Genomic DNA, 23,475 nt, shown 5'->3' with positions numbered 1-23,475 from the left:
TTGTCCTCTGCCTCTCCCTCCCTTCCTCCCCTTGCCTTTTTGATTCTGCTGTTATCCAGGTTGGCCTCAAACTCATGATCCTTCTGCCTCATCTTCCCGAGTGTTGGGGTTACAGGTATGTGCCGCCACACCTGACTTACCCATGTTGATTTCTTAAAAACTGTGAGGATTTTATTCATCACAAAAATCAAACCTAGTTTTCTAGTGAGGTTTCTTGTTTCTTTTTCCTAAAAAGATGAGTTTGGATTTTATTTAACTAATTTTTTGGAGACAGAGTCTTGTATAGCTCAGACTGGCCTTAAACTTGTGATCCTCTTGCCTCAGCCTTCCAAGTGCTGGGATTACAGGCATGCACTACCATGCCTGGTTTATTATTTACTTTCTGAGACAGGTTCTTGCTGTGTTGCCCAGGCTGGTCTTGAACTTGTGAGCTCAAGCCATCTCAATCTCCCAAATAGTTGGAATTACAGAGTACAGTGGTACCCACCAGTTTGAATCTTATTTTAACTTAAGTGCTTTTGACGGCTATTGTAACTGTTTCCCCTTTGCCTAGGCTGCTCTGGCCATTCCAGTCATCCTTAGTTCCAGTCCTTGGACTGAGATGATCTGTGAATGGAAATCTCCCTATTGTGACCAAGAAGACAGATGTGAGTGTTCAGATCACCTTCTAGATCCCAGATCCACATGTTGAAGTAAAGACTGCATCCTGAAGGTCTCTGGCCTGCAGTCAGTGTTTTAGCCTGTTTCCACTCTGGTCCAGGACTTACTAGTGTTTGCATTTCCAAAGTAGGGCCCTTTGCCAGTGTGTAACTCCTGTCCTCATTGGCCCGTGTTACTAGGACTGGCCGAAGTCTTAGTAGAGCTCATCTTTGCTGTGGTTCATGTGAGCCCAGGTATCTACTTCCCTAAGAGTACATCCCAAATTTGGGGCCCTGGGTGGTCTTCAGTGAGACCTAATCCTGTCTCCTTTCCCCAGGCTGTCAGCCTTGTTCTATCCCCAAAAATGAAGGTGTGGCCCCAGGCTGAGAAGAAACGTGTTCTTTTTAGGAACCAGTGACCTTCAAGGATGTGGCAGTGGACTTCACCCAAGAAGAGTGGGGACAGCTGGACCTTGTTCAGAGGACCCTGTACCGCGATGTGATGCTGGAGACCTATGGGCACCTGTTGTCTGTGGGTAAGGCGGGTGCTGCCCAAGTAAATGAAGCTGTTCCCAGAAGCCTCCATGGGGTAGGGGGTTGGGTCTCAGAGGGCTGAGGTGATCTTGGGGCTGAGATGATCTTGAGCCTGAGATTTAGGGTTGAAATTCATAATGCTGTGAAGCACAAGTGAGAAGGATGGTGCTTACCACTTGTGACAGAGGGAGAAACAGGCAAGGGAAGTTTTCTTTGGTAGCTGGGAAGCTTTGTTACATAAGCCCCATGTTTTTCCTCCACATGTAGGGAATCAGATTACCAAGCCTGAGGTCATCTCCCTGTTGGAGCAAGGAGAAGAGCCCTGGGTGGTGGAGCAAGCATATCCTCAAAGCACTTGTCCAGGTGAGAGCAGTGGGCTGAGGCTGTGAGGAGTTACCTTCAGATATATTCAGAATTCCCTCCAAGGAGATTTTTCCTTTCTTATGTTGACTTTCCTGCTGCTATTGATTCAGAGCAACGATGCCCACCTCATTAATAAGGTAGCAGGTTTTTTTTTTAAAGCAGTATTGGAATTTGAACTCGGGGGTTTGCACTTGCTTGACAGATACCCTATCTCCAGCCCTTTTTGCTCTGGTTGTTTGGAGATAGGGTCTCATTTTTTGCCTGGCTTGCCTGGACTGGGATCCTCATATTTTAAGCTTCCTCCTGGCTCTGGGGATGGCAGGCACACACCACCACACTCAGCTTTTTTCTGTTGAAGTGCTTTATTTGGCTGGCCTGGAACCATGATCCTCCTGATTTCAGCCCTCCAAGTAGCCAGATGGTGGAAGCCATTGGTACCCTTGTTAGGGTAGCAGTTTTTGTGTGCTGAATTTCCCTCCCTTGTGTCTGCTCTGTTGATGGTGCTCAAATTCTCTGCTTTTTCTAAGATGACTTCTCATTCATTTACCTACTTTTTAAATTTTTCTTATTTCCTTTATTACTAACTTGTAGTCTGTGGCCATAAATGCTTCTTTAAAAAAATAAAAAACAAAATAAATTATTTTTTTAATGTGGATAATATATTCACATGGTTCAAAAACTCAAAGCCATAGAAAATGTGTTAACTGAAAAACCTCATTTATACCTGCTCTTAAACCTGCTCTTACACCTGCCAACACACAGACAAACACAGGTAATCACTTTTCTGTTACTTTGAATTTTTTAATATTTTCTTAGTGGTTGTCCTGGGGATTACAGTTAACATCTCAACATGTAGCAGTGTCATTAGGGTTAATACCAACTTAATTTTGATAGTGTTCAAACTGTCCTCCCCATATGCCGTTACTGTCATAAATTGCATCTTTGTACATTGTGTGTCTATCAACATAGATTTATAAGCAATGTGATGCCTTAAATCATATAGAAAAAAAGTTATAAACAAAAATGTATTTACTTACTGTAATTTCTTTTATTGGTGGTCTTTTATTTTGAGTTACTCTTTAGTGTTCTTTTATTTCAGCTCAAGGGATTCTTCATTACCATTTCTCTTAGGGCAGGTATAAAACAAATTCTCAGGTTTTTTTTTTTTCTTTGAGAACCTCTTAATTTCTCCTTTTAAAAAAAATTCTAAAGATATTTTTATTGTACCAAGGTAAACCCACATACAAGTTCATATACTATAATGTATTCTTAAAAGTTATCATTTCAAAAGAAAGGGAAGGATAAAACAGGAATGATTACCACAGAAATTTTTTTTGTTGTTGTTGTTTGTGGTTTGTGGTGTTGGATATCAACCCAAGACTCAGAGGTTTTTAATTAACAATTTGTTTATAATAAAGTGAGGAATTGTATGTCTACATATGTATGCATATGCATATTTAAATGTGAAAACCTAATATATGGAAATATTAGCATCATTAGACTATATATTCAGTGATTTCATGGTGCTGTTATAATTTTCATGGAATTTTTTTTTTTGTGGTGGTACTAGGGTTTGAATGCAGGGCCTTGCACTTGCTAGGCAAGTACTCTAACACTTGAATGGACCACACTTCCAGCCCAATTTTTCTGTTTTAAGTGGTTAAAGGAAAAAAATACACTTCAGTGAAGAATACTTAGTATTATGAGTGCTCTTGTAATTGAACCCATTCCTTATTAATAATAATTAATGGATACTTTGGTAGTTTCCAGTCACCAATTCAAATCCTCACTTTGGAGTAAAACCTCACTGTTATGAATATACATCACCAGGAAATGTAGTATACAACTTATTTTCTATACATCAAACAGATTTCAAATTGGTGCCTTGCCACCTTACCAGAAGGGGAAGTAATTTGCCAGTGTGCTTCTTTTTTTTTTTTTTTTCCTCACAGAACTGGGGCTTGAACTCAGGGCCTTCACCTTGAGCCCTATTTTTTGTGAAGGGTTTTTCGGGATAGGGTCTTGTGGAACTATTTGCCCAGGCTGGCTTCGAACCGCTATCCTCTTGATCTCTGCCTCCTGAGTAGCTAGAATTATAGGCATGAGCTACCAGTGTCTGGCGCTAGTGTGCTTCTTGTAATCCTTTCTTTGCCTTTGCTCATTTAGAGTTCATCGGTTTTCTAGACTGGAAGATGCTTTTGTTCAGAAGGATTCAACAAATGTGCCTACTGCCTGATGTACTTGTTGTTTCTGGAGACTATGGAGCAATAATCTTTTACTCAGTGAGATAGGTACAGAGATAACGTGTACATAGAGCAAAATCTCCACTTGGGTTTCCAAGCACTTTATTCTTTTCCCTTCATGACAGGATGTTTTCATTGTTCATTAGTCTTTAAATCCTACTGGCTCTGCATCCATAGGAAGGAGGCCAGAGCAGGGTCATAAATATGACATCTTCCTCCTTGTGGAGCTAAGACTATGGTAAGCCTCATAGCATACTGACTGAACAGAGCCTGATAATCTTCATTGATGTGAGTAGATGGGGTCTCAGAGGATCCTCTTCCCATGGGTCAGGATTCAGATATGGTTCTTTGTACATTTTACTGAGAATCTGTGGATGGTAGCAGTTGATCCAAAGGGTTGAGGTTTCTACATACTGCTGGTAGAGTTGGTTGAGTGGATGAAATGACTCTCCAGCTGACTGCCTGCTGTTGTATGTCTGTCTTAGTGTGTCCATTTGAGAAGTTACCATTCTGTAGTTAGAGCCTAGGATATCAGTGTAACCTATATCCTAAGATTGTTGTTCTTTGTGCTCAGGATGAGGTTGAGAGTATTCCTATAACTACAAGGCTCCTGTGCCAATGTGATTTTGGCATTTTTCTTGGTATTGGCACCAGCAAGGAGACCAAGTATCTGAGAGATTCTCTCCTGGGGTTGGCAGTTCTGGTAAGTGATTCACATATGTTGGGGTGAGGGAGAAGCACCAGGGTTCTTTCTTCCCTCCACAGCCTATGTGGGCTGTCATGACTCATGATCCTTGGCTCACACAGACCTTGAAGGGATCCCAGGGAACAGAAAACACATGACCAGAAGAGGAGCAGGTAGAAATGTTTGGTTGTTGCAGAAGGAATTGGAGGAACGAAAATGAATGAGTCTGACCGGGAGAGTGGGCAGGTCAATTTGCTGCTGCTATGTGATCAGCTCTGGTTTCCCATTTGCTTCATGTCCCAAGAAATTCATGGCCTCTCTTCTGCTCAAGGTGTAGAGATCTTTGGTTCTGAAACCATTTTTTAATTCTTGATTCCTGTTTGGTTAGCCAGACTTTTCCTGGCAGCAGTTATCAAGAAATTGGTTCTTCTCAAAAGCTTGAACTAGGACCCTTCCTTGAGTTCTTGTGAGGTGTACCTAGTATTGTCTGGCTTTTGGGGGTAAGTATTCTTGCATCTACAGCTGAGGTTGGTCATGCTCCTGGGTTTGACCCTTTCCTAAGACATCTAGACTCCAACTTCGTCTGTTTTGATATTTGCTTTCTAAACTAGTTCTGAATTTTAGATGCTAGAATGCTGATTTCTTTGGTCAGTTGTTCCTGGGTAGCTTCATCATGGTAATGGTTGTGTTCAAACCATGCTAGGAAGGTATTCTTTTGGCTTTGGTTATAAACCATTCTTTTTTGACAGGTTTCAATTCAAGAGCCATTCATCCATTTGGGAAGATGACCCAGACTCCAGACTCCAGAGAGAAGAGTGGGCAACTCTTCATTTTGGAAGAATAATTTTAGAGATATAAAATTCTTAGTTGATCTTTTTTTTTTTAAACTTTTTGATCTCCTTTTTAAACAATTTTTTTTGGTGGTACTGGGGATTGAAGCCAGGACCTCATGTGTGCTAGACAAATCCTCTACCACTTTGAGCTACACCCCCAGCTCTTTATTCTGTTTCTGGGAGAGGATCTTGCTAACTTTGCCAGGCTGGCCTTGGACCGTGTACTTCCTGTCTTTACCTCCCAAGTAACTGGGGCAGTTGGCTTCCACCACTACCACACTCAGCTCTAGCTCCATGATTTCTGGATCCTAGTTTTAATCTTATTGTTCCCTTGTATATTATGAGTTGCTTATCTTTCAGGATTCTCTTTGGCTTTTGATGGCTTAACTAATGATGTATATGCACATGGTTCTCTAGGTTTTCAAAGCTTCTGTGGACACCTTGTTACTCAGTTTTTCCTTTTTCTCTTTTTGGTTAGTGTTTTGTTGGTCCTAGCTGTGTGCCATCAGGCAGGAGTGAGTTTAAAACATTGCTTGTAAATGTTTGACAAGTACCTCCTACATAGAGGCCTTTTAGCACTGTATGTGGTCCCTGTTAGGCAAACCAGACAGGTCTTCAGTGGTTTCCAGTGGATCTTTGTGAAATCACCAAGTAGATCCAGTAATGACTTATTTGGGGATAAGGTTTTAAAAAGGCCATGGCTTTATTCATCTCACTGGAGTATTGGAAATGGGGCTGATATTTTCTAAGGCTACTGCTGAGCTGGGCAGCCAGCGTATGGACAACGATACATTATTAAAAAGCCGCAAAGATCACTGTCCTTACTGAAATTCAGTTTCTCTTGTTTAATGCTTCTTGCTTGCTGATGGCTTTGGTTAATATAGAGAATTTTGAAAAAACCTGATTTTGTCAGTTTTTGCCAGTTTTCTTTGTTTCTTTTATGAAGCAATGAAATATTCAAGGTCCTTACTTTGCCATTTTACTGATATCCTGCCCCAGACAATCATGTTTAGTAATTTCCTTTTTAAACTTACTGATTTTTTTTTTTCTGGGACTGGGGTTTGAACTCAGGGCTTCATGCTTGCAAAGCAGGCACTCTACCACTTGAGCCACTCCTCCACTCCAAGCTTATAGGATTTCCTTATTACAACTACAACATATGTAGAAATTTGTAAGTTACTTTTCACTTTTCTACAAGTGGCATATTATAAGCAGTGTGTATCTTTGTTTTTTGTTTGTTTGTTTGTTTTTTGGTAGTACTTGAGCTTGAATTCAGGACTTTGTGCTTGCTAGGCAGGTGCTGTCTTGAGCCACAGTCTCAGCTCTTTTTCTTCTTTGATTAGGTTCTTAAGTTTTTGGTGCCCTTGGAATCACAGTTTTCCTCCCTAATGCCTCTTGTTCAGTTGGGACCACAGGCCCTCACTGTCATACCTGGTTTATTTGTTGAGATGGAATCTTGATAATCTTTTGTCTAGGCTGGCCTCAAACTGGGATCTTCCCTATCTCCACCTCCCAAGTAGCTGGGATTACAAGTGTGCTACATCATGTCTGGCCATGGCTTATTTGAGATATGGTCTCACTAACATTTTTTTGCATCGGGTGGCCTTAGACATTGATCTTCCCATCTTCACTTCTCACCACCACACTTGGCCCCTACACTGTGAATCTTACTGATTTTAGTTTAATAGCATACCACAGCCTCTTTAGTCCTGAAGTTGAACATCTCCCTAATCATTCCAATGAAGGGCACTTTTGTGAAGTCTTACCATTTTCACCATATCCTTATCACTATCATGATCACTTCTTCCAAGTGATCACAAATTCTAGTAGCTTCTTTTCTCCTACCTTCAGTGCTGACCATTCTCAGTTACCATCCTGAGCCTGTGATTCCTTTCACTGCTCCCATTTTATGAAGCTGTATCCTTGATCTCAGTTGATGAGCCAGGAATCTTGGCTCTTCCTTGTGGCTGTTTCCCATCTTCCTGAGGTGTATTCCTGCTGCTGACCTGCCAGTCCCCTCAGCTGTCAGCGAAGTCTTGCTGACTTCCTGTTCTTTTCTTTTCAGGAAGTGATCTCTTTTTTTTTAACTCCTGAGATTATCTTTTCTGTGAAATGTCAGTGGTGGTGTTCAACTTCCACTCACGTCATCTTCAGTCAGATTCTCTCCTTATGATATTCAAACTCAGATTGATGAGGGAATTCTCACATGATATTAGCCATTTCAGGTGTTATTTATAGATTTATCACTCGAAATCTTTCATTATCAGGTCCCTGTCAGTAAACCTACAGCAATTCTTAAATGATCAGTGACTTTCCAAATTTTCTATTATTTTTCTAATTTCTGATTTTTTAACAAGAATAGCTGCTGTTGTTTACTCATCTGGCAATCTTACTGTCCTACTCACATGTTGGGAACATAATACATGCCTTTGTTCATGCTGAATAGCAGTCTGTGTCCCAGCCATTTCTGAGGGATGAGCTCATGACATTTCTCCTGGGTGAACCATCTTTGATTGCTTCTTTCAGTGCCAATCTCCTTTGCCAACCTCCCTTTCCAATCTCCCAGCCATTTGGCATCCACACCCCACAATCTCTGAATGTTCCTTTAATCTCCAGAATTTGTGAATATGCACTTTATATGTCAAAAGGGGCTTTTCAGGTATGAATAAATTAAGAATCTTGAGATGGAGAGATTATTCTGGGTTATATTCTAAGAGGTAATCACAAGTTCTTATAAGAGTGAGGTAAGGCTTGAGATATAGCTCAATGGTAGAGCACTTGCTTAGCATGCACAAGGCCCTGGGTTCAACCCCAGCTTTGGCATGTTCTAGAAGTAGAACAGGTAAAGGTACAGATTCTTCCCTGGAGCTTCTGGGAAGAAACTCATCCCTGCTCATAGCTTCATTTTAGACCAGTGAAAGCTATTCTGGATTGCTGACTCCCAGAACTCTAAGATAATAAATCTGTTATTGTAAGCCACTAAGTGTACAGTCATTTATCACAATAGCAGTAGGTACTAATATAGACTCTATGGTTATTGGAAGACTGACACCTCAGCAATGATGACATTTTATGATGATGGAAATAAATAATTTGGCAGGTGTTTGCTGGATTCAGAGTCTAGTTCAGTTATCAGAAGAATCCACTTAGGATAGTGGCAGAGCCAGTGTTTAAATACAGATTATTAGAGACTAACTCCTAGGGTAGTTTCATCATGCTGTACTATCTTTCTAGTCTCTCTTCCATTGTTCTAAAAGTGATTCTGTAATGGTATCTGTAAATATGATGACATTTTCCCTTTGAGCAGGAGAATCTTGTGTCCTTGACTATACTCTATGAAATAGGAAGTAATGTAACAGCGTGTTATCATAGATAGCATCCTGGCTTGAAGTCTCATTTTAGTGATACTTTCCTTTTAACCTGCTTCCCTCCATTTTTTTTTTAAGTAGGTGTCAAGATGGGAAACAGGAAGACATTTCAAATCAGAAGTGAATTAGGGCTCTATTTAATCACTTAAACATTTCTTGCCAAGGGTCTGCATGTTCATCATCTCCTCCTTGGGATTGAATTGAGTCTTGTGCATGCTAGCTAAGCATTCTACAACTGAACTGCACCCCCAGAACTGTGCTTATCTTTTGTTAAGCAAGTTTTATCTTAACTTTTTCACCTGTTCTTTTTTCAGTAGTTTCCAAGACTACTCCCAGGCTCATTGATTCACTAGGATGACTTACAAACTCAAAAGTTAGACTCAGGATCATTGTTTATTACAGTGAAAGGATACAAAGCAATATCAGCAGAGGGAAGAGATGCATGGGGCTAAGGCCTGGTGTAAGCTTCAATTAGTATCTTCCTTGTGGAGCTAGTTCCACAGAACACAGTTTCATGCCATATGTGAAGTTGTCTACTAGGAAACTTGCCTAAGCCTAGGTGGGTAGTCAGGATTTTTATTGGGGATTGGTTATGTAGGCACATATGAAAAGCACATGTTCACTATGAATGACACTGCATGAACTGTCTGGAGAAGTTGGTAGAGTATGCTTCAAGGCCTTGAGCTTGAAAAGTTCTCTTATGTTTGTAACATTTCAAGGTCTCAATTCCCAGAGCTAGCCGAGGGCCAATCATGAAACAGGCCATCTTGGTAATGTGCAAGTTTTGAGCAGCTCAGTTCTGCTGAGTTAACTCTTTTTTTGCACCCCTTTTTGTCCTCCTTTTCATTGGAAAGTGTTCCTCAGTGATAACAGTTTTCAGTACACTGTATTCTGGTTACCTTTTATTAACTTTTACTATTCTGTATTTTGATATTTCTCTGACTTGCAAGTTTTAAATTTAATAACTTTTTTCCCCCTGTGTGTTTCAGAATGGATGAAAAGTCTTGAAAGCAAAGCATTGGTCCCAACACAGAGAGTTTTTGAAGAGCAATCCCATGGCATGAAGTTGGAAAGATATATATGGGATGATCCTTGGTTCTCCAGGTTAGGAGTTTTGGGATGCAAAGACCAATTAGAAATGTACCACATGAACCAGAGTACATCTATGAGGCAAATGATCTTCATGCAAAAACAAGTGCTATCTCAAAGAGGTTCTGAATTCTGTGAACTTGGGGCAGAATATAGCCAGAACTTCAACTTTGTTCCATCTCAGAGAGTTTCTCAGTTAGAACATTTCTATAAGCCTGAAACACATGCTGAAAGCTGGAGATGTAACTCGGCCATAATGTATGCAGATAAGGTTACCTATGAAAATAGTGATTATGACAAAGCCTTCTACCAGTCCATTCAACCTTATCATCCTGCAAGAATGCAAACTGGAGATAATCTTTTCAAATGTACTGATGCTGTTAAATCTTTCAATCACGTAATACATATCGGTGATCATAAAGGAATGCACACAGGAGAAAAACTGTATGAATATAAGGAATGCCACCAAATCTTTAACCAGAGTCCATCATTTAGTGAACATCCAAGACTTCATGTTGGGGAAAACCAGTATAACTACAAAGAATACGAGAATATCTTTTATTTCTCATCCTTTATGGAACATCAGAAAATTGGTCCTGTAGAGAAATCATATAAATACAATGAATGGGAGAAAGTCTTTGGGTATGACTCATTCCTTACTCAACACACAAGCACTTACACTACAGAGAAACCCTATGAATATAATGAATGTGGAACATCTTTCATTTGGAGCTCTTACCTTATTCAACATAAGAAAACTCAGACTGGAGAGAAACCCTATGAATGTGATAAATGTGGGAAAGTTTTTAGGAATCGTTCAGCCCTTACTAAACATGAACGGACTCACACTGGAATAAAACCCTATGAATGTAACAAATGTGGAAAAGCTTTCAGCTGGAATTCTCATCTTATTGTACACAAGAGAATTCATACAGGAGAAAAACCTTATGTGTGTAATGAATGTGGGAAATCTTTCAACTGGAATTCCCATCTTATTGGACACCAGAGAACTCATACTGGAGAGAAACCTTTTGAATGTACTGAATGTGGAAAGTCTTTCAGCTGGAGCTCCCATCTCATTGCCCATATGAGGATGCATACTGGAGAGAAGCCCTTTAAATGTGATGAATGTGAAAAAGCTTTTAGGGATTACTCAGCACTTAGTAAACACGAAAGAACTCACTCTGGAGCAAAACCTTATAAATGTAGTGAATGTGGAAAGTCCTTCAGCTGGAGCTCCCATCTTATTGCTCATCAAAGAACTCACACAGGAGAGAAGCCGTATAACTGTCAGGAATGTGGAAAAGCTTTCAGAGAGCGCTCAGCCCTCACAAAACATGAAATCATTCATTCTGGAATTAAGCCCTATGAATGTAATAAATGTGGAAAATCTTGTAGCCAGATGGCTCACCTTGTTAGGCATCAAAGGACTCATACTGGGGAAAAACCCTATGAGTGCAATAAATGTGGGAAATCCTTCAGTCAGAGCTGTCATCTTGTTGCTCATCGGAGAATTCACACTGGTGAGAAACCCTATAAATGCAATCAATGTGAAAGATCCTTTAACTGTAGCTCTCACTTGATTGCACACCGGAGAACTCATACCGGAGAGAAACCATACAGGTGTAATGAGTGTGGGAAAGCATTCAATGAGAGTTCTTCCCTTATTGTACACCTGAGAAACCATACTGGGGAAAAACCCTACAAATGCAATCATTGTGAGAAAGCTTTCTGTAAGAACTCTTCCCTGATTATTCATCAGAGAATGCATAGTGGAGAGAAACGTTTTATATGCAATGACTGTGGAAGAGCCTTTAGTGGTCATTCGGCACTACTTCAACACCAGAGAAATCACAGTGAGGAAAAACTGTAACTGAATTGATCAGAGATTTTTGTTTTTACTGTACATTTGATAACACATTATGAAAAAACCCTATAAGTATAATCAAGAGGGAAAGATTTTCATTAGGAGTTCAGTAAAACTCTACATTATTCAATAGGAAATACCTTTTTAGAAGAAAGCTTGTGAATGAAAAGAACATGGAAAAGCTTTCAGCAGTTACATAGCCCATATTTACCATCAGTAATTATAGAGAGGAAAACTCTAAACTGCCCATATATTCCACCAGGCATCCATACTTGAGGAACATGACTAATGAATGAAGCATCTTTTAGCAAGAACCCTTCACTGGAGTGAGTGTGCATTTTTAAGGGGGAAAGCCTGTGCTGAGAATAGTGTTTCAAGTGAAAATACACTGTTTTTCATCAAGCTGGAGTACTGGATGGAAAGCTTTACGATAACATTTTGTGCATAATTATAGGATTACAGATAGATTTTGCTGTTATAAGGGGAGGGTCTAGGTACCCTTTAAGGGATAGAATATGGGATACTAAATCTGAATTTAAGTAAGAAAATAGAATAGTATTCAGTGGGGTATTTACTATTGATCAATTTTAACCTCCTTAGGAAAGATTAGTAAGTGAAATTACTAATGGTGGAAAGGTTGTTTCCTAGAAATACGAGGCTAATGTTGGAACAAAAGGTGATAATTAATAACCCATTGTGACAGTGTCCATTGTTACTCATCACTGCATTGTTGGGTAATTAGTTTGTAATTTGGCTTAGGTGATCACTATAAATTACAATTATGGACACTATATCAATATACATAACATGAAGGAATAAAAAATATACACAATTATGTATATATATATGTACCATAATATCTAAAAAAGTATATTTGAGTAAGGAACTGTTAGATCAATGGAGAAATTAACCCAGTTAATTTAAGATTTTATTTTTATTTTGTTTGGTTTTACAAATATGTATAGCACTTAGCATGTGCTAGGCTTTGTTTTAAATGTTTTTCAAATATTAACTTGTTCAACCCCCTTAACTCTATGAGATAGGTCCAACTATTATCCCAGTTTTACAATGGAGAAACTGTGGCAGAGGTGATGCGGAGCCTAGGAACCTATCTAAGGACTGCAGCTAGTAATGAGTGGAGCTGAGATTGTTTGGATCCACAGTTCATGTTTTTAGTCACTGTGTTATGCTGTCTCTCCAGTGATATTTTCCCTAATACTTTTTGTCACTTTTGTTCAGTGTTTTGATAGTAGTGATTTGATAAAATTTAAGAAAATCCTAATTAATGAGAGAGTAATTTACCTGGTTCCTGTGTTCTGAAGGACTTTTGGTAACATGAGAGCTAAGAACTCTTTGGAATATGAAGAAATCTGAGTTGGACATTTAGAACCACTGTTATTTTCTGGGACCTGGGTTCTCTACAATTTCTCCACTTACAGCTCTGAGGGTTACAGAGCAGTGGGGCCACAAGGACTTGGGCAAGCCTGAAAACTGCCCCTGATGGGTTTATAATGCCCCTCATGAAGCACAGGGCAAGCATGTCTATTCTTTCACACAGTCGGTCACCAGTGCACATCAGAGTACCATTTCTCAAGGTCCCCCTTGAATTCAGTGTTTTGTTTGTTTTTTCTTCTTTAGGTGAAAAGATTGCTTAGTAGGAGGAAGGATTCAGAAGGAAAGGGTGTTCAACCCAAGTCCATCACACAGACTGAGGAAATCCCTGAAAAGGGACAAGAGGGATTAGACAATTTGGGCCAAGGATCTTTCCTGGATAGACTTCATGGGTATTGGATAGAAATCTGGGTGCATAAATTTCATCTAATCCTTGAGGTGTCCGTGAATCCTCAGTGGTGAGAAGTGGTGGCATACAGGTGTAGGAAGGCCGAGTTCACCTCTGACTCTTAGAACTTGAGCCTCGTTAGAATGTAACACTTGATCTCCCTTTCAGGGCCTGTTGGCCACTCAGTAAATACTGCAGGAGTAAATAAAGTAATTATTGGATTTCTCTTTTAAAAAGACCCTTGGAGAAAATAGAATTAGCAATATTATTTCTGTAAGAGAATATGTACTGTATCCAGAATCTTATTGTTAGTATTATATGGGTAATATATTCTGACACCCAAAGTAAATCCTGATTCTCTTATTTAGTTTCTGAGGGATTTAATAAATCATATGCAATATTCCATGAGCATCCTGGCAACGTATTACCACTCTTACTGTCTTAAAAAAATGCTTCTAAAGGGCCTCCTGTGGCTTATCTCATATCAGGAGTGAAATTAAACTCTCAGGGTTGGGGGGTGTAGCTCAGTCATAGAGTGTTTGCCTAGCATGCATGGGTTCTGTCTCTAGCACTGAAAAAAAAAATCCAGATTACTGTTGCTTCTTGGAATTATTCCCCTACTACCTTTCATATACCTTATGTCCATTCCTATTCCCTGTACTTCCTTGAGTCTACTCCATGTGTGGTTCCAATCATTACCCTCTGACCCTATCTTCCACGCCTCCCTAACTCAAACCTGCTGGGCCCACTCCTGTTCAGCCACTAACAGTTCCCCATCCTCTTCCCACTTTGGTTCTCCTCTGTGTACATTGCCTCCTGTCCAAGATTGCTTTCTTTCCTGTCTTACCCACTGCCTCCCGATTATTCTTAGTCCCTTCCATCTGAAACTCAGCTCCAAATCAGGATACTAGGTGAATCATCCCCTGCTTCTAGCTGTAGTCCTCTCCTACTGGCTCTCTCATCGAAAATCTTAACGATTTCTGCTCCTGCTTCACTGCATCTAAAACCATATCAAATTACTTCCTGATTCTGATGTCCACATTGAAAATCTATTATCCTGACCTCAGACGAGGTTCTTTGATCAACTCTCTACTGACAGTTTTGTCCTCCACCCTGTCACAGCCAGTTACACCCATTGTCATCCCCAGGACCCTCTGCCATCTGTTTGGCATTTTGGGGCAATCGGGAGGTTTGGATCTTATCTCCCCTGCCAGTCTTCATAGTAACCCTGTATGCCCTGGACCCCTACATCAGTGTTAGTCAGTTTTCTGTTACTGTGACAAAAAGTACTTGAGAAAAACAAAGGAGCAAAGGTTTACTCTGGTTCATGGTTTCAGCAGTTTCAGCCCATGGTCTCTTGGTTATGTAGTTTCTAGGCCTGTGATGAGGCAGAACATGGCAGGAACCACATGGTGGAACAAAGCTGCTTACCTCAAGGTGATCAGGAAGAAGAGGGGAAAAGGGGGAGTTGGAGGGGGGGAGGGAGGGCAGAGAACAAGAAGAGGCGACAAGAAACACCCTTCAAAAGGCATGCCCCCAATGATCTACTTCTTGGAGAAAATAGAATTAGCAATATTATTTCTGTAAGAGAATATGTAATATATCAAGAATCTTACTGCCAGTATTATATGGATAATGTATTCTGACATTATCCAAAGTAAATCCTGATTATTTTATTTAGTCTCCACTTTCTGGTAGCCAGGTCAGCTGTCAGCTCACCCTCGTGAACAAATAACTTCAATAGTGGCACTTCCTGGAGCCCAAGCCTCCAACACTTCCTGAGCCTTTTGGGAGATACCTCATACCCAAATCCTAACAGGATCCCTCTTACTCAGATGTTAGCATGCCTATTTCTGTTGCACAGATTCCTTAGCTTTTGCTTTCTGATTTTCTTTTGTGTAGATGTTCTCTTTTTCCGATTTCACTAGTTTGTTTCTCAACTGTGTTTGTTTTGTGTGTTTATTTCAACAGTTGTTTGGCAAACCTATTCTTACTTAATGTTATTGTCATTTCCTGTTGCTAATGCCATGCCTCATCTCTTCAAGTGTTTAATAGACTGACTTTATTAATTTTTACATTTCTTTTTATTAGTGTATATTATACCAAAATAATTTTCAAAATGACATTCTCATACATGTATAAGATATACTGGGATCATATTTCCCCCATTACCCTCTCCTGTCCCTGTTCCCCCTCCATAGGCCTCCCTCCCCTCAGGTAGTCCCCCTTTTATTTTTGTGTCTTTTTTAAGATCTAAAATTTGCATATGAGAGAAAATATGAAATAGTTTTCCTTCTGAGTCTGGCTGATTTTGTGTAATACGGTGTTCTCCAGTTCTATCCATTTACCTGCAAACAACATAATTTCATTCTTCTTTACGACTGAATGGTAACCCATTGTGTATATATACCACATTTTGTTTATTCTTCCATTGATGAACACGTAGGCTAATTGTACAACTTGAGTATTATGAATAGTGCTGCAATAAACATAGGTATGCAGTATCTCTATCTGTTGCTGACTTTGGTTACTTTGGTGTATACCCAGGAGTGGTATGGCTAAATCATATGGAAGTTAGTTACATTGGTTTTTTTTTTTTTTTTGAGGACCCTCCTTACTGATTTCCATAGTGATTTGGCTAACTTTCATTGAGTAAGTGTTCCTTCCTCTTCCCCTCACATCCTTTCCAGCACTTACTGTTTTTTTATGATAGCCATTCTGACTGGGGTGAGATGGAATTTCAGTGTTGTTTTGGTTTGCGTTTCCCTGATGGCTAAGGATATTGAACATATTCATGTATTTATTGGCCATTTGTACTTCTTCATTTGAAAAATGTCTGTTTAGTTCCATTGTCCATTTATTGATTGGTTATTTGCTCTTTGGTTTTTTTTTAAAGTTCTTTACATATTCTAGATACTAATCTTTTGTCAGATGAAAGTTTTTCTCCCATTTTGTAGGCTGTCTTCACTCCGGTAATTGTTTCACATAATGTGCAGAACCTTTTAATTTGATGCAATGCTACCTGTCAATTCTTGTTCTTACTTCCTGAGCTGTTGGAGTCCTGTTTAGAAAATCATTCCCTGTTCCTATATCTTGAAGTGTTTTCCTCTAGTAGTTTCAAAGTTTGAAGAGCATCGGAGTTAGCTGTTTATGGGTTTGGGAGAATTCAGCAGTGAATCCATGTTTTTCTGGCCTTTTCTTCATTGTGAAACTTTTTATTAATGCTTAAGTCTCATTGTAAATCTGTTCAGGTTGTTTATATCCTCTTGGTTCAATTCTGGTAAGTCACATGCATATAGAAATTTATCCATTTTTTTCTAGGTTTTTCAATTTACTGGAATATGAAATCTTAACATATTCCCTAATGATATTTTGGATTTCTTTGGTATCTGTTGTCATATCCCCTTTTTCATCTCTAATTTTATGAATTTGGGTCTTTCTTTTATTAGCTTGGCTAAGGTTTTGTCACTTTTTATCATTTCATTATCTTTTATTCATTGTGTTCTTTTAGTTTCCTTTTTATTAACTTCTGCCATGATCTTTATTTCTGTCTACTGATTTTGGGTTTGACTTGTTAATTGTTTTACATTTAAGTAAATCATTATGTTATTTATTTGTGAGCTCTCTGATGTTTTTAAATGTAGGCATGTTTAACTATTAATTTTCTCTAGAATTGCCTTTGAGATATCACAAAGGTTCTGGCCAATTGTATTTTTGTTTACATTTGATTCCAGCAATTTTTAAATTTCCTTCCCAATCTTCAGTGACCCACTGATCACCCGACAGTGTTCAGTATAACTTTGGTGTCTGTGGGCATCTGGTTCCAAGGAAACCACTGTTGAGGAAAAACTGCAAATTCAGGATGCATAGGGCTGAGTACCGTACTGTGTATTCTTGACCCATTTTTCCCACAATGCCACCCAACTCTGCTAAAACTAAAATGTTCACTTTGTCACCTAACTTAAGCACATTAACTTTTGTTTTTGGCATCATTTGCTTTTTTGGGAGGCATATTTTCACGAAATTAAGGGCAGGAAAACACTCAGCAAGTTGCATAATGATTTCAACACAACTGATGATGACGTGGGTCATAGGAATTTAATATGTTTTTGAAATTGCTTTTAGTTTTTTTAACTCTTAAATATTTAATGCCCATTTAAAGTTCTATTAGACTTTGTACACCATTTATATTAAAAACACAGGAACTAGGGCTCCTAGCAAAAGTATACATTTCAATTTTGGAGATTGTCCAGACACTGAGAAGGGCCATACCTGGGTGGGGGTGGGACAGGGTGCATGGGGGTGGGGCAGGTGTGCAGCTCTCCCTTCACAGCCGTGACCTAAAGGGTGCAACCCTAGCCCAAAGATCTGGTCAGCTGGGGTGGGAGGGGAGGGAGCAAGGGAGGGCCTTGCTAGTAGGGAATAACCCTGAGGCACAGGCCACTCTGCAGATGCCAGGCTTGTCCCCTCTCTAGGCCATTTCCTCCCTGAGCAGTGGTCAGACAGAAAGTCCCCTTGGGAAGGAGGACCAGACAGGACCCGGGAAGCCCAGGCTTGAGCCCCTCCACCTGGCTTTGAGATCCTGTAGGCCAGGGCTGCTTTGTGCCTCCTGCATTACATGAGGCTCCAGGCTGGGCTTAGCCTCTCCTCTGAGGTGAACACACCTCCCACCTCTGCCTGGTTGCTGGGGAGGAGGGGAGGAGGGAAGGGGCCAGGGGCAAGGTCCCCACAGGCTGTGCAAAGAGAATTCCAGGTGATCAGCTGGGAACAAAACAGGAAGGAGAGGGGACCCAGCTGGTGCTATCTGACTGGCAGAACACCCCTGTCCACTCAGAAATCACCAGCCCGGGCACAGGCACAGTTCTACCAGCTCCAGGCCTTGGGAGTTGGGAAGGCAGGGCAGGTCCAGGGGTAGCAGCTGGGGTGGCGGTTGTGCCAGCACCTCCTGATGGGAGATGGCACTGCTACTGGGAGGGGGATGTGGAGTGCTGATGGAAGGCTTTCCCCACACCCTCCCTGGGCTGAGTCCAGAGGTCAGAATTATGGATGCGGTTCCCTCAAACCAACCTCTATTTCCTTCCTCTTCAATGGGGGTATAGGGCCCCCACCTGGTGGGAACTTTGCCTCCCTCCCTGACAGCCAAGAAGACTGGCTTGAAGAATGGAGGAAGTCAGGTGTAGAGGGCTGGGGCTGCTGGAGTGGGGTTGGCTGGGTGGGGGCACAGCCTTGACCTTGGGTGGAGAAGACGGTCGGAGGGAAGTGTGTGGCTCTCCACCCAGGTCCCCTGCCCACTGTCCTCTGCAGCAGGAACCCTGTGACCACAGGCCACTACTGCAGTCCATATGGGCCAAGCTCCCCAGGAAGCCAGGCTCAGAGAATACAGTGTTTCTTTGGACCCAGGAAGCAGGCTGAGAGAGTGTGGTGTTTCTTTGGATGACCCAAGTCTTTTACATGAAGACAGGAGACAGAAGCAAGGCCCTAGGCCCAGGGGTAATGGCAGGGAGGGTGCAGGCTGCTCCTGGGGAAAGGCTGGGCAAAGGCAGAGGTCCTGTTTTAGGCTGCTTGTGAGACAGTACCGACTGCCTTGCAGAGGAGAAAGAGGACAGATATCAAGATGGAGAGAGGAGCAGGGAGGGCAGAGAGGTGGAAGACATGCAGAGGGCAAGGGAACAGAAGAGCAGGAGGCACTGGGAAGATGAGACTGAGAAAGAGGGAGACAACACAGAATGAGCCTGGGTAGCAATGGGGTGGAAGGAAGGGAATGTAGGGAGGCAGGCCATGTCTGTCTAGGAGTGCCAGAGTGTGACCCATGCTGAGTGCTTGTCAGCTGGCCTGTGGAACAGTCCCATGGCTGGGCCCATCTAGAACCTGCAGGAGGCCTGGCAGCCCCAGTACATATCCTGATAGATCTCCTATAGCATGGGGTGCAGCAAGGTCTCAGTCTAGTCTTCTTTAACCACTGCATCATCTGGGTGTTCTCATTGAACAGCTGCTGCAGGTCGTCCATCTTCTGCAGCTGCTTGGGAAGAGGTACTGGCTATTGGGGTGGTTGGCCTGCAGGTGGAACTCGAGGTCATGAAGAATGATGTTCTCCTGTGGCACATTCATGAGGCCTGGCCGGTCTCCACACAGAATGATGGCTGCAATGAAGAGAGCCAGGTCACTGTTGTCAAGTTACAGGGCATTGAACTTGATAGCAAACTCGAAATTGGGCTCAGTGATGTCAATGAAGGGCTTTCAGAGGCTGCGCAGGAACTCAAGGGAATGAAGCCACTGCCGTTGGCCACCAGCAGCCCATCTTTGTTGATTATGGAGGCCCGCATGGTGAAGATGACCTCATTGCACGCCATACTTGAGAAGGGTCACCTGGTCATTGAGGAAGAGGTTGCTGAAGTTGGGGATGTCCTTGTGAACTGTGTGAGGTCCGGCACTGTCTCCACCATGGTACACTGGCAGCAGTAGATGATGTTCATGTTGATCTCCTTGTAGGGTGGAGGCAGGCTGTTCTGCTTCCACACCAAATCTTTCTCTGCCTGCCACAATGTCTCAATGTCACAAAGGGCGCTGTGTGGCTGGTCTTGCCAGTGAGGATGCTGCTGGCCTTCTGCTTTTTTTTTTTTGGTCATGTTGAAATTTTTCAGGTAGGTGGTGTGGATATGCTTTGATAAGGCCTTCAGGTTGGCCAGTTGTGGGTTTTGCCATCACCCTTGCCACCAGGTTCCTCTTAGCCTCTGGAATCTGGCCAAAATGGATGGCATTGTGTGACATGCCCAGTGCCAGGCACTTCTGGAAGCGGCAGGACTGGCACTTGTTGCAGTTCTTCTTCTGGGTCTTGCACTTCTCCCATCGCACTTCTTGTGGTATTCCAGCTTCCTGCAGATAGTGCGGCAAAAGAAGACCTTGCACCCCTTAAAGGTGTAGTGAAAGCCTGAGGCCTTATCCTCACACACCAGCACTCCACATTGAGGCTGCTGTCATAGCCTGTCTGCAACGGGTCCGACAGTGAGGTGGGGAGGAGCTCCAGGAGAGGTCTGTGTAGCTGCTGGAAAGAAGTGGCCACTCTGATCTCCCATTGAGCTGTGGGTCTCTTTTGGCTTCTGCCACTTCCTCTTTCTCTTCCTGGACCTCAGGGGCCTCTTCCTGAGGCTGCTCCATGGCTGATCTCCGCTTGGCACCACACCTGTAGGCCTGATCACAGCTCGGGCATCATCTGGGTCTGAGCACATACGGACCTCATGGGGCAGTTCCTGTCAGCCTCTACAATTGTCAGTCTTCATCTGTTGTGAATACAACATGCATCAATGGAATTTTACTCAGCCACAAAGAAGAATGAAATTTTGTCATTCTCAGGTAAATGGATGGAAGTGGAGAACATCATCGTAAGCAAAGTTAGCTAGGCTCAGAAGGCCAAAAATCACATGTTCTCCCTCATATGAATATTATAGACCTAAAACAAATGCAGTAATATTATTGGACCTGGGTCACACACTAAGGGGAGAATGTACACCGAAGGAATAGGGAAAGGGAAGGAAACCTAAAACTTGAATGTGGTTGATGTGCTCACTGTGGAGGAGCGAATAAAGTAATCTTAAACTGGCAGAGGCCACTATGGGAAGGGTACCAGGAAGTAGCTGAAGAGGTCTGGTAGTCTGGTAGAGATGAACCAATGTGGGTTGTAATACACATGTGCATGGAAATAACACAAGGAATCTCTCTGTATAGCTATATTTATCTCAAACTAGCAAAAACGCTATGTCTTCCTTATTATTTCTTACGTTTTCTCTTCAACAAAATTGGAGAACAAGAGGGCAAAGCAGGTTCTGCCCGGAAGAGGGGAGGTGGGGGTTGGTGTCCCAATGTATACACATGTGAGTAAATGCAAAAATGATAAAATAAAAAAAAATTTTTTTAAATACCGTGTGCATGCCCCAAACACCACCTGGCACCTCCAGCGCCACTGCTGGGTCCTGCGAGTCATGTAGAATCCTCCACCTCTTGCCAAAGCTCTTCCCATGAATCACCAGCTCCTGTGACAACAGCCATGGCATCACACCCAGCATGGCCTGGCCCTGCCCCCGCCAGCATGACATCACCATGCACCTCAGCCCCTCCTCCCCCTCCTTTTGCCCGGCAGTCTACTTTTAGTTTTTAAAATTTATTATTTTTTTACTGTGCTTGGTGAAAGCTATCTGTAATCTGTGAATGAGGTGGGCTTACTGTATTGTTCAACCTCTTTTTTTATATATATAAATTCTCTTGCTATTGAGTTCTAATTTTACTCCATTACGATTTGGTAAGATACAAGAAATTATTTCATTTTTTGTATTTGTTAAGACTTTGTGCCCCGAAATGTGATCTATGTTGAGACAAGTCCATGGGCTACTGAGAAGAGTGGATATTCCACAGGTGCTGGATGAAATATGGTATAAACCTGCAGTTAACTCTGAAGTTTCTTTGATGATTTTTCATTCTGAATGATCGATCTATTGATGAGATTGGAGTATTGAATTCACCCACTCCTCTTGTATGTGGACCTGTTTGTCCCTTTGTGTCCCACAGTGTTCTGTGAAGTAGGGTGCAAGTGTTTGGTGCATATATATTTGCAACCATTATATTCCCTTTGATTAATACGTGGTGACCTTCTTTATCTCTTTTGACTAATTTTGCCTTGAAGCGTACTTTGTCAGATAGGAGGATAGCTATTCATGTTTGTTTTCTACTCAAGTTTCTACTTGCTTGGTATATCATTTCCATCCTTTCCCTTTCAGTCTGTGTGTCTCTTTGCCAGTGAAATGTGTTTCTTGTAGACAAGTAGGTGGGTCTTGGTTTTTAATCCAGTCAGCCAGCCTGTGTCTTTTAACTTGAGAGTTACAATCATTTCCATTAGGTATTGATAAGTATTTGCTAATTCTTGTAATTTTGCTAATTTTTTTCTTCGTTGAATTCCCTGCTTGTTCTCTTCTTTAGACTCTATTCACCTTTGGAGTTTGTTGGCTACTGGGTTGAAGGTGTTTGACTCTTTCCTAATTCTCATTTGTTCCTAATTCTCATTCATTTGCTGTTGTGAAATTCATTGCTTCCTGAGGTCTTGTGTTCGTGGCTGAATAGACTAATTTTAACATCTTAGTTCATCTGCTCTAAATCATCTGCTTCTGTTGTAATCTATAATGTGGTGTGTTACTTTCCTTTTGAAACAGTTATGCTTAGAACATTACTTGTTACCTTTGCCAATCACTGCATTTCCTGCAGAGCTGTGGCCTCTGTCAGGCATTATACATATATATGACATAATTCCCACTAAATTCAGGGGTTCAGGGATGGAAGCTGGGGTGGGGAGATCTAGGCACCAGAAATCCTGTTAGTGATTCCTCACCCCACAAGAGACCCTCTCAGAATATGATGCACCCATCTGGTGCTTTGGGGAAGCAAAGTGGGCAAACAGGTGACTGAGGTAGCATAGTCTCTGCCTGTTCCTCAGCAACTCAAGAAGTGTAGGATATTACATCACCAGATGCCTGGACTGGAGACTGGGTCACTGAGGAGGAAATAGACACTTTCAAGGCAAAGGCAAGTGGAAGCGTGACCAAGAACCCCCCACTTTTTTTTTTTTGTAGTATCACTGTTTGAACTTGGAGCCTCACGGTTGCTGGGCAGACACTCTACCACTTGAGCCACTTTGCCAGCCCACTTTTTCTGTTGGGTGTTTTTGAGATAGGGTCTCACTGGGCTGGCTTTGAACCATGATTCTCCTGATCTCTGCCCTGAGTATCTAGGATTACAGGCATGAGGCACTGGTGCCTGGCCCAATAGTTTCTTTTCTCTTATCCTTGAGATTGCTGCTGCTTACCACCCCCAATCCTGTACATCTTTTCAAATCACATTTACCCATAGCTTTCTCAGAGTTTCGGATACTCTGATCTTTTGTTTCTTAAGTTGCAACTGGATTTATCTTAGGTGGGTGCTTCAGTTGAGCTGGCTTGTAGGAACCAGAAATGGAACCTCAGTTCTGAGTCCACTTTGAGATCTGTAGAAAATCTCTCGGGGTCATACTGCAGCATGTCCTCATTCTCTCCAC

General features: G+C 41.7%; 2 protein-coding genes and 1 pseudogene across 6 annotated transcripts in view; 1 reads left to right on the top strand and 2 right to left on the bottom strand.

The window, feature by feature from the left end:
- Znf606 (zinc finger protein 606) overlaps positions 1-13,803 on the top strand; it is a 32,188-nt gene extending 18,385 nt beyond the window's left edge. For 4 of the 5 annotated variants that reach the window (XM_074058547.1, XM_074058548.1, XM_074058546.1 and 1 more), the window contains 3 exons: positions 1,048-1,174; positions 1,440-1,535; positions 9,654-13,803. In XM_074058547.1, coding sequence (XP_073914648.1) covers positions 1,048-1,174; positions 1,440-1,535; positions 9,654-11,626 — 2,196 coding nt within the window. In that variant the 3' untranslated portion in view covers positions 11,627-13,803. Of the gene's footprint in view, positions 1-1,047; positions 1,175-1,439; positions 1,536-1,563; positions 4,482-9,653 lie in introns of those variants that run through there. The other variant, XM_074058550.1, reaches the window with a different exon arrangement.
- The window catches only part of LOC141410430 (uncharacterized), a 589,957-nt gene that overhangs the window by 193,516 nt on the left and 372,966 nt on the right, over positions 1-23,475 (bottom strand). The window lies entirely within an intron of this gene.
- LOC109703157 (peroxisome proliferator-activated receptor delta pseudogene) lies at positions 19,262-20,555 on the bottom strand (annotated as a pseudogene).

Source organism: Castor canadensis, chromosome 16 (genome assembly GCF_047511655.1).
Source record: "Castor canadensis chromosome 16, mCasCan1.hap1v2, whole genome shotgun sequence".
Classification (NCBI taxonomy): domain Eukaryota; kingdom Metazoa; phylum Chordata; class Mammalia; order Rodentia; family Castoridae; genus Castor; species Castor canadensis.
The sequence above is the reverse complement of the archived record's forward strand: the minus strand, read 5'-3'. Positions and strand labels throughout refer to the sequence as shown.